Here is an 11,596-nt window from a genome sequence, read left to right as displayed (position 1 = left end):
ATATTGTGAATGGCACGTGCAATTATGATTCAGGAGGATGCACTCCGGCGCCATCTTGTGTGTGGCAGATTCCAGGGCTGTGAAGGTGGAGCTGCTGTGCCCGGAAGAGCAGTGGCTGGGAGTGCAGGGAGTAGCTGGGAAAGGTGCATCGGAGCCTGTGCATGGTGATTCTAGTCCCCTGTGGTGGGTAAGAGCATTAGTGTGGGGTATGTGGAAAGTATTGTAACTTTTGGGTGTACTGATGGGGGTAGTTGTTCGTAAGACTACGGCGCCTCTGCTGGTGTAATGGAGCCGCACACATTTCTGATGACGCTGTAAAACCGCAAGTGTGAACATTCTAATGTGACTCCTGTGCGGCTCCACCCACCGTGTTTACATTGTGAGGCTGGGAGCAGTAGTTGTCACGTGGTATCAGCAGCTAGATCCTCTGTCATCTGTAGTCAGTGTAGGGCTGTGTTCACACATCAGCATCATAGTTCCAGCAGACAGAGCCTCCTCCTGCCCAGTATCCAGGCTGTGAGATCTCATACACATTGTAACAAACTCCTGCAGTTTTAGGCTCTGTTAAGGCCAGTTGCTCATGGAGTGAGTGAGAAATCTTAGGCTACATTCACACTAACGTATGGGGGACGTATATACGGCCGACGTATATACGGCCGATATACGTCCCCCATACACTTCTATGGGCGCACGGCACCCTAGGGGAGCGATACGGTGCAGCACACGTGCGGCACCGTACCGTTCCGTATCCGGGAAAAAGATAGGACCTGTCCTATCTTTTCCCGTAATACGGCACCGTGCGCCATAGGTTGCTATGGAGAGGGGCGGGGGTGAGCTGCGCTCACCTCCTCCTCCTCTCCCCGTACACTGCCATTGCCCGCTACGGTACGGTACGGGCGGGCAACGGCAGTGTGAATATAGCCTTACAGTTTTGGTCAGTGAAAATCATCTGAGTTTGGTCTTTGTGCTATACAACCATTCGTCTTTGTAGTCCCAGTGTCATTGTGTTGCGTTGTGTCAGATTTTAATATCTGTTTGTCACAGCTCCGAGCAACTAGAAACGTGAATGTGCAGAAATTGACACAATCGAGCGCTATGTGTTAATTTTTTACACACTTATTGACTTCAATGTATGATTATCACACACCACTCAAATCAGAGAAGCGCATGCTGTCATTTTCTGGGATGGGATCGACGGACCAGGAAAAATAGTTGACATGGGCAGAGCCCAATAGACAATGAATGAGTCTGAGTTGTATCTGATGCACTCGTGCAAGAAACCGAAATTTACATCCTAGTTATACCGCAGCAAAGTTTGGGTTTTGTTTTGGGACAGATCCCTCTACCACCCTATAGGCTCAGATCCTGCAATCTGTCTGGAGACGTGCAGACTTAATTATTACATAATTGGCTAAGTATTCTGCACTAACACTACTGTGTACAGGTAGACGCCATAATGTATTGGGCCAGGAATTGTACATGTTGATAGTGCCTGGAGGGAGATGATAGGGATTGTAGTTTGCATTCCCTGTGCTATTATATGTATACATGCCAGGGATGTACAGTATGTTTAGTGTCAATGTTCCTACTAGTTACACTGACTCCTTTCTAAACGGTGATGTAATGTTTTCTTCCATCTACTTTGTAATGCCATAAACAAAGGTGCAGCGGCTGCGGAGCGACGACTCTCCAAGGACAAATGAGTTCTCTCATCTACAAAAGCTGCTTAAGTGATCTGCATGTAATCTGCTCTCCTAGTGCCAGTCCAGTGATAGCATTGATAACACTCAGGATCAGGGCCGGCTCCAGGTCTTAGTGGGCCCCTGGGCGATAGAGCCTCAGTGGGGCTCTTCATGCGCCACCCTCCAGTAGCCACACTGCCCCCCTCCCCCTGTAGACACATTGTATCCCCCCTACAGCTACACTCCCTCCACCCCCTGTACACACACTGTGTCCTCCCCACTCCAGCTACACTACCCCCCCAACCCCAGTACACACACTGTATCCCCCCACTCCAGCTACACTGCCCCCCTCCCCCTGTACATACACTGTATCCCCACCACCCCCTCCAGCTACACTGCCCCACTCCCCCTGTACATACACTGTATCCCCTCCACCCACTCCAGCTACACTGCCCCCCTCCCCCTGTACATACACTGTATCCCCACCACCCCCTCCAGCTACACAGCCCCCCCTCACCCTGTACATACACTGTATCCCCACCACCCCCTCCAGCTACACAGCCCCCCCTCCCTCTGTACATACACTGTATCCCCTCCACCCACTCAAGCTACACTGCCTCCCCCCACCCGCTGTACACACACTGTATCCCCCACTCCAGCTACACTGCCTCCCCCCACCCGCTGTACACACACTCTATCCCCCACTCCAGCTACACTGCCTCCCCCCACCCGCTGTACACACACTCTATCCCCCACTCCAGCTACACTGCCTCCCCCACGCGCTGTACACACACTGTATCCACTGCTCCCCCCACCCGCTGTACACACACTCTACCCCCCTCCAGCTACACTGCTACCCCCCCCCCACCCGCTGCACGCACACTCTACCCCCCCTCCAGCTACACTGCTCCCCCCCACCCCACCCGCTGTACGCACACTCTACCCCCTCCAGCTACACTGCTCCCCCCCCCACCCGCTGTACGCACACTCTACCACCCCTCCAGCTACACTGCTCCCCCCCCCACCCGCTGTACGCACACTCTACCCCCCTCCAGCTACACTGCTCCCCCCCCCACCCGCTGTATGCACACTCTACCCCCCCTCCAGCTACACTGCTCCCCCACCCCCACCCGCTGTACACACACTCTACCCCCCCTCCAGCTACACTGCCCCCCCTCCAGGAAATGAAAAAAGTCACCTATCCTCGTTCCCTCAAAAGCAGTGCAGGAACAGCCTCCATCTTACTTTGGCATGCACCTGCTGTACGCGCCGGCTCTGAAGCTGGCACACGTGATCTGATGACGTTATCATGTGCCCCGGCTTCAGAGTGGGGAGCGCCGCTTCGGGGGAACAAGGACAGATGAGTTTCGGATTCTCCTTCTATGCTGCACTGGTACAATTGATCTGGGGGCCCGAATGGGCCCCTCCAGCACCCCGGCACTTGCCCGGGTAAGCCGAGTGCTGGCGCCGGGCCTGCTCAGGATGGTTTAATATGGGCTTAAAGGGGTTGTCCATTGTACACCATGTTTTGTGTAAGTGTGGGGGGGAGCAAGGTATTAGGTAATTTACCAATATACATCTATTAATAGTTCTGCTCCGCTTTATTGATGTGTAAAGTGAAGCCTCCTGTTTTTTACCCCATCAGCCAGAGATTCCTGTCCATATAATGGCCGCAGATGAGGTAAAAGATAGGAAGCGGAGTAGAACTATTAATAGACGTACTGTATATGGGTAAATTATCTAATATCCTGCCTGCACACACTCATCACAAAAATCATGAGGTAAAGTGGCCAACCACTTTGTAATGGCTGCTACATCCCTACTGAGTCAGATTTAGTTCCTTGGTGATCCATTGTGATATGACTGGTCTATGACGTTTGTCTCTCTTCTAAACCTGTACTTACAGAATGCGCAGTAATGATGTATACACAGATACATACGTAATAGATAAATGTATCGCTGCACTCAGCCTCTCATGTGTATGCAGATTCTACTAATGTGATCAACACCATTTATCAGATTTCTTCTCTTTATAAATCCACATGGCACATCACATCGTTCCATTATTCTCTGCATTCTCACCATGTGTAGTGACGCTCCCGTCCATCCTCTCATCCTGCTCATCTTGGCTTATTTTCACATGACCCTCGTACCCTTCCTAATGGTGCTAGTAGTTTAAAGGGGTTGTCGTAAGTTTCTACGTTTCCACAGGACAGGGGATAACTAGCTGATCACTGAGGGTCCGTCTGATGGGAGAGAACGGGTCCTGTTCTCACTGATGGGTGGAGCAGCAGGAGAAGCCTGTGTCCTACCGCTCCATTCACTGTCTATGGGAGTGGTCACAGATAGACCAGTGCTCTGCTCACTATTTTTGTCCTTCCATACAATTGAATGGAGGGTCAGGGTGTACGCTCCACACTCCAGAGAGAGCAGGATCCCATTTTCTGGGGAGCTGGGGGTCCCACTGCCATGATCAGTCAAACACTCATCGGTCAGCTAGTTATCCCCCTATCCACAGGACATAAATACTTGGGAAAACCCCTTTTATGGGGTCAAAGCTGGTGACAAGTCCCTTTAAGGGCTTCTATGAGACTCCATTGCCATTGCCGCTGTACTAGGGGATTCTGGGAAATATGCAAGTAAGTTTTCCAGCCTCGATGAAGGAAAACATTGCCTCTTTAGCTATGTTATAAGGCTCCTCCCTTATCATCAAGCATGACTTTCCGGAAGCCTACGTTTCCTACACTGTACAGAAGAGACACAACCACAGCGCTGTCTACAGTTGGAAATCTGTTCCTTCTGGAATATATATACTGTCTTTAATCCCATATTATTTCATTAGGCTTTCTGAAAGTCATGCTTGATGGTAAGAGGACAGCCTTAAAAGTTATCTAATCTACTTGTTGGAACTGATCAGTAATACCAAGTACATTTCCATCCATTTCCACAGTGTAGTTTGGACTGTATGTTGTAATTAAACCAGCTACTAAAGTTTATTTTCCGATTTATTACTTTTCGTGGACTATGGGGGCGGCCATCTTGATTGAGCTTCTGTTATCCGCATTCAGAGAGATGCTTTACGGCAGCCACCTGTACCACATATTCTTATAGACTGGATATGACTCATGGGAGAGTGTTGTGGGCATGCTCTGTGACTTGTGCAGGGAGGGGAGGAGATAATCTGTGGCCATCAGGCATTGCCATTGGTGGGACTACAAGATTTTATTTATTTTTTTTAAATTTAGGATTATTTTATTTTAGTATTTTTTAACATAAAACTTTAGGCCGTGTTCTCATGAGAAATCCCATTAGATCTTGTGACTTTATAACTCCATAGTTAATCCAGACACATATTTACCGGTATATGTATTTTTTGTGTAATCAGCAGGACTACAAGGGAAACTTCCTGTGACTACTATAAGAGGAGCATCATGGGTAATAGCGCTCTAAAGGCTCATCTAGAAACCGCGCAAAAGACGGGGGTGTTCCAGCTGACTGACAAGGGATTGGTGGAGGTGAGCGATGTCCTAGTGTGTGTATAGATAGATATAGAATCATTTTGTTGATTTTTTCAAACAATTGTAATTCTGTTTCCACCCAAAGTTCCCCGAGGACCTGCAGAGATTATCAGCGAATCTACGAACTATAGATCTGTCCAGCAACAAGATAGAAGCTCTGCCTCCATCCATAGGGAAATTTGGAGTTTTGAAGAGTTTGACACTGAACCACAACAGACTGTGTAAGACCATTGCCTGACACGATGAAGGTAGGAGAAATCATCTTTCATCGTTGGCTCATGTTACTTCTCCCTCCCCAGCCAGAATTCCTGATGAATTTTGCAAACTAAAGAAACTAGAGACTCTGCACCTCTCCGCCAACCAGATCGCCCGTCTCCCTGCAGACTTTGGTCAGCTCTCTGCATTGAAGACTCTAAACCTTTCTGGTAACCAGCTGCGGGCAATGCCCACCCAGCTCTGCAGCCTGCGGCACCTGGATGTGGTGGATCTATCCAAGAATAAAATCCAGGCTATTCCAGATGAAGTCTCTGGGGTCCAGGCTATAGAGATCAACTTAAACCAGAACCAGGTAAGTAATTGCAGAGAACCTACTTAGAACGGGCACCTGGTAGTCCTTAGGTTAGGACTGAGTAGGGGGGAGCTAGTCCCAGTCATTGCCATTTTTGCATCTTTATAGTATCCAAGGTTCACACGTTACACTATTCCATGTTTCCCCAAAAACAAGACACTGGCCCCCATTTATTGAAGTGTTTGCACCAGTTTTCTGTCTGATTTTGCAATAGAAAGAACGTGCAAACTGCTTGTACATGTATCTATAAAGTGTCTGCGCCAGTTTTGTGTTGCAGCTGCTCTGTGTCCAACAAGACAGGAACACAAAAAAAATGGTGATCACTTCCCGAGCAGTGCAGGGGGCGCCAGATTCATGAAGACCGCGCACCAAAATTCTTGAATCCTGCACTATAAACAGGCAAACTGCACATAGGGCAGACTGCACTGTTTTTGTGATAAATGTGCCCCAGCGTCTTATATGAATTTTTGCCCCTATAGATGCACTAGGTCTTATTTCCAAGGGATGTGTTATTTTTCAATTATTGTTGAACAAAAATTCTGTATTTATTAATCAGCATAAACATCTGAATTCCATCAAGGAAGCCATGTGACGCTATTTCCATGTATAACAATGTATGATACGTTTAACAATCCTGGTATTTTTAACCCCTTAACGCTGAAGCCACTTTTCACCTTCCTGACACGGCTCATTTTTTCAAATCTGCCCTGTGTCACTATAAATGGTTATAACTTCGGAACGCTTTAACATATACAAGTGATTTTAAAATAGTTTTCTCGTGACGCTTTGTACTTCATGTTAGTTGAAAAATTTTGGTGTTTTGTTTTGCATTTATTTATGAGAAAATCAGATATTTGGTGAAAATTTGGAAAAATTCTTGATTTTCGAACTTCAAAATGTTCTACTTTTTCCATACATAATAATAACCGCAAAAAAATGTAATAACTAACATTCACTAAATGTCTAATTTATGTGGACATGGTTTTTAGGCATCCTCTTATTTTTGTAGGATGTTATGGGGCTTTGAACGTTAGGTGCGATTTTTCACATTTTCATAAAAAACGCAAAATCCTGCTATTGAGGGACCTGCTCAGGTTTCAAGTCACTTTGAGAGACCTAAATAAAAGCAAAACACCATAAATTACCCCATTATAGAAACTACACCCCTCAACGTACGTAAAACTTTTATGAAGTTTATTAACCCTTTAATTATTTTACAGGGGTTAAAACAAAATCGGATACAATTTTGAAAGTAAACTTTTTTGGCTAAATTAATGTGTTTTTCAAAAAATTTACAAATTCTCAGTGGATAAAATACCAAAACGCTCCACAAAATTTGATACCCAATCCCTCCCGCGTATAACAATACCCCATATGTGGTGGTAACCTGCTGTATGGGCACACGCCAGGGCATCGAAGGGAAGCTGCGCCATTCAGAGCAGATTATGCATTGTCACTTTTTATTGGCTATACAATCTTTATTTTTTGGCAATTTGGACATATAAGGGCTTATTTTTTGCGACATGAGATGCACTTTACAAATAATTCATTTTCGTGGGTCATTAGCTTATTGATGAGATTTTATTAACTCTTGAATGTATGGGTGAAAAGAAAATTGTCAATTTTGGTTTACTTTTTTTTCGTATTTTTTGGGGGTCGTACATCGTACACTAAAAATACTATGTTATCTTTATTCTATAGGTGATTACGATTATGGTGATACCTCATTTATACAGTTTTTCATTTATTTTTACAACATTACTGGATAAAAACTAATATAGAGGAAATCTCATTTGTTTTTGCATCGCCATCTTTTCGGAGACATAACTTTAATATTTTTTGGTTGACAGAGCTAGTTTTGGACTTATTTTTTACGAGTTGAGTTGTTCTTTTCAGTGGTACCATTTTGGCGCACATAACTTTTTTTGATCACTTTTTAGAACATTTTTGTGTAGAGATTTTATGAAAAATGTAAATTTTTGGCGTGTTTTACGGGTTTTGTTTTTACGGCGTTCACCGAGCAGGTCCAATAATATTTCTGAGTTATTGTACGGATTGTTACGGACGCGGCGATACCAAATATGTGGGGTTTTTTGGTGATTTTGTGTTTTTTTCACTTTATTGCATGTGTATAGGGAATATTTGTGTTTAGGGGACTTCAACTTTATTTAATAAAATCATTTTTTAATAAAAAGAATTAATGTAGTGTTTTTAACTTTTTTTATTAACTTTTACAGGTTAGCTTGAACAAGTGATCCACTGATCACTTGTTCAAGCTCTTCTTCACATTACACAGTGTAATACAGATGTATTACACTGTGTAATGTAACACACTGAGCATGCTGCGCATGCTCAGTGTGTTACAGCCGGGTCCTGCCAGAAGGCACGGACCCGGCTCACAGAAGAGGATCGCGCAGCCCCGGGCACCGGCAGTCCCGGGGCTGCAATCGGAGCAGCGGACACCCCCCCCCCCCCCCCCCCCTCCCCGGTAAGCGCCACGGGGGGGATCCGATTCTTCTCAAATGCCCCTAGCACGACCGCGGCGTGTCAGGGGTTAACACCCGCGATCGGAGATTTCTCGGGTGTCGGCTATAATATATAGCCGACACCCGCAGCTTCTGGCGCGGGCTCCGTTCTGGAGCCGGCGCCACAAGCATGACGTACTATTACCGCATTTTGCGGGAACGCACCTCCCGCCATGCAGTAATAGTACGTCAAATCTCGGGAAGGGGTTAAACAAAAAGCACCATTTTTTTAAATGTAAAGACCATTATGTCACAACTTCTCTAACATCCTTAGAACTCTCTTAATTTCATGTGAGTTTATTTAATTTTACGTTTGTTTTTTTCCAGATATCACAGATTTCAGTGCAGGTCTCTCGATGCCCTCGTCTCAAGGTCCTTCGACTTGAAGAGAACTGCCTGGAGCTCAGTATGTTGCCGCACAGCATCCTAAGTGACTCCCAGATCTCCTTGTTGGCCGTAGAAGGAAACCTCTTTGAAATAAAGAAGCTCCGGGACTTGGAGGGTTATGATAAGGTCAGTGCTATGAGATGTGTATGGAAAAGTAAGCCCATATGCCCCATTGACAGTATGAGTTATACCTGAGTTTGATGACTGGAACCCCCCACCGATCCAGAGAATGTCCTATAGAGGAATGAACCAGGACCCTGCTCCCAGCGGATCTATACAGATTGATCCCTACATCAATAAGGGAGAAGCAAGACCCCTGTTCCCATGATTGTTATGCCCTATAATGAAATTGGTGGGGTCCAATCAAAGTTGGTACAATCCCTTTAACGCAGGAAAGGTGGTCCCCATATATAGCCTCCTTTAAGTCTTCTAAAATGACCCTTCAGCTCCGGCAGCGACCCCCATTGATCCTGTGGATAGGTAATGAACGTAGACCCGCTTTACATTACTTATTAGTGTGGTGTCTGCATTGGGATAATGTGATCTCCCTGTATTATGTGTTTTTTAGTACATGGAACGCTTCACAGCGACCCGGAAGAAGTTTGTGTGATGGGGCAGCATTCCCAGAAGCGTTAGCAATGTCCTCTCCCCATCATAAGGGTGAGCTGAGAATATAGGGCCTGCTCCAGGCCTTGCTGCTTCTTCCATCAGCTAGAGGACTCCCCTCCTATAACAGCGCCGGCCGGTGGGCGCCATTGATGAAGATGTGTGGACTGGACCCACAGGCAGACACACTGCTTGCTGTACCAGCCGCGTTGTAGAATGGTTGACTTTGTTATTGCATTGAGCAGATTTTCCCAAAGCTCAAGTGACAAATGTGGAATCGGACTTCCCTCTGGATACAAGTTCTGTCCTGTTACTGTTCCAGCTTATCGTGTACTGTTCTTATTTTAGAGTTTTGCATTTTTATCTCATTGTAATCTTATCCATCTGTAACTTATTTCTCACTGCACTTTTACCACATGCACAATTTTTATTAACCATGTCTGACATGAAATATAGTATGTTCCACATAAGACTAGAGATGGATTTTTATGTTATAGGTTTGTCTATTTACTGGATAATAACTTTTCAGGTCCAATTCTAGACTATTTAATATCTGAGAAACATGGACTTTCTCCCAGAAAACCAGTGCTAGACCAGTGGAGCTGAGCAGCAACACCAGACACAGTCTATAGATGGATATGGTGCACGTGCTGTTTCAACTCTAAGTTATACATTGTACTTTCCAAAGTATAAGACTCCCCCCAACTTTTACAGTTAAAAAAATAAGGTTGGAAGAGGGGTAGTCTTATACTGCAAGTATATCCCAAACTAGTGACATAATTGTGGCGCACAAGAAGAAAACTGGTGCACTTAGTTTATTCACGGTTTACACGTATCGGGTGCACTAGTCTTCATTAATCTGGTGCGCTCTCTATGCTATGCACTCATTGCACTTTCCATGGGTCACTGTATCTTGCATATGTCTGACCTACCTCTCATAAGGCAGCTGAGTAATGAATCCTGACCTGCGGAAATCCAAGCTCAGCCTTGTGAGAATCCATGAGACTCTGTCCCTGTGCACGTGTTAGACCAGACAAGCCATATGTACAGTAAGGTAGGTGGGGCCCCATTATGGATCTATCAATGGCCGGATCTACAATGGAGCATTAGAGAGCCAGGACCTCAGAGCCCCTATGGAGAGAAGATAGATTACAGGGCCTGCAGCCACACAGGAAGCAGTGGCTTCTTGCTTCAATAACCCCTCCTCACCTATGGTATAAGACAACCCCCAACTTTTGAAAACACTTTCAGGGTTAAAAAGTAATCTTATACCACAAAAATATAGTAATTTTCCTTTCACTAGACCACAAGGTTTTCTGTCCATAGTGCTGAACTCGGTAACATAATTGCCAGTAGTAGCCAAAACAGGTGGTAGCCTGTAAGAGGCTTCCATAGCTGTCAATATGTAATCTATATTACAGTCTGCCTGAGGCAGACTAATATACTAGCAGTACATTGTACAAGTGATCAGACCCCTATGGTTTAAGTACCCGAGGAGCCTGAAATATATTAGTAAAATATATACAATTTAAATGACCCTCCCTAGAACACATAACAATACCCAATATGTTTAGGACTTTACTTGTTTATCACCACATCCCAAAATGTCCTTTCAAAATCTAAAAATAATTATTTCCTATAACTGAAAATAGCACCCAAATGTCAAATCAGGTTTTTTTACATTTTGTAACACACAAGAATTTTAATAAAATATGATCAAAAGGTTGCACAGCCCCCAAAATGATTGCAAAGAAAAAACTCATCCTGCAAAAAAAAAAAAAAAAGTCCCGTACGTGAGAAATCTGAAAAAGTTAATTTGTACAAAAGTTATGAACGTGGTATCTCTGTTACCATACCAACCAAATTATCCCAGTTTCCACCCGGAATTACAATTCATCCTGCAGATAACAAGCCCTCATGTCTCCAAATGTAAAAATAAATAGGTAAATTTAGAAAGAGGGGAGTAAAAAAGTGGAAAGGGCCAAGATTGCCATGTCATACTTTGCCCCATCTATTAGTTCTAGTTTACTGCACTGATTTTTTCCCCTGAAGCCCTGCCCCTTTGTCACACTAGTCGATAAAGTGTCAAAACTGTCTGAAAGCCTTTATAAATGTGGTGCAATAAATAGAAGGATATTATGGCTTGTGCTGGGAGCTATTCCAGAATATGAATATAAATTATACTGCACAAAGTCTTTTGTTTGCGGTAATCTCTCACTAGTTGGACCATCTACAATCATTTATTTCCCCCATCACGTGTACACGAGTGTGTGTTCACATGTGGCATTTGCATTGTGTTGTGTTGTGTTG

General features: G+C 44.8%; 1 protein-coding gene across 6 annotated transcripts; it reads left to right on the top strand.

Moving 5' to 3' along the window:
• Positions 1-40: 40 nt before the first annotated feature.
• On the top strand, positions 41-9,756 carry LRRC57 (leucine rich repeat containing 57). Of its 6 annotated transcripts, none has more exons than XM_072115712.1 (6): positions 41-183; positions 5,071-5,197; positions 5,286-5,421; positions 5,500-5,768; positions 8,621-8,806; positions 9,249-9,756. In XM_072115712.1, exons 2-6 carry the CDS (start codon positions 5,114-5,116, stop codon positions 9,288-9,290), a joined length of 717 nt encoding a protein of 238 aa, XP_071971813.1. In that variant the 5' UTR covers positions 41-183; positions 5,071-5,113; the 3' UTR covers positions 9,291-9,756. The 6 variants fall into 6 exon arrangements, with proteins under 6 accessions (XP_071971813.1, XP_071971812.1, XP_071971814.1 ...); XM_072115711.1 differs by having other exon boundaries at positions 49-183; positions 5,068-5,197; XM_072115713.1 differs by having other exon boundaries at positions 50-187; positions 5,068-5,197.
• The last annotated feature ends 1,840 nt before the right edge of the window (positions 9,757-11,596 follow it).

Source organism: Engystomops pustulosus, chromosome 7 (assembly GCF_040894005.1).
Source record: "Engystomops pustulosus chromosome 7, aEngPut4.maternal, whole genome shotgun sequence".
NCBI classification, from domain to species: domain Eukaryota; kingdom Metazoa; phylum Chordata; class Amphibia; order Anura; family Leptodactylidae; genus Engystomops; species Engystomops pustulosus.
Note: the sequence above shows the minus strand (reverse complement) of the source record. Positions and strands in the feature narration are given on the sequence as shown.

What these genes read in the sequence shown, in the direction of transcription:
- LRRC57 (XM_072115713.1), top strand. Translation starts at nt 162, where the DNA reads ATGGTGATTCTAGTCCCCTGTGGTGG. An exon ending in TCAACTTAAACCAGAACCAG is followed by an intron (nt 5,769 to 8,620) that starts GTAAGTAATTGC and finishes GTTTTTTTCCAG; the next exon opens with ATATCACAGATTTCAGTGCA. An exon ending in ACTTGGAGGGTTATGATAAG is followed by an intron (nt 8,807 to 9,248) that starts GTCAGTGCTATG and finishes TGTGTTTTTTAG; the next exon opens with TACATGGAACGCTTCACAGC.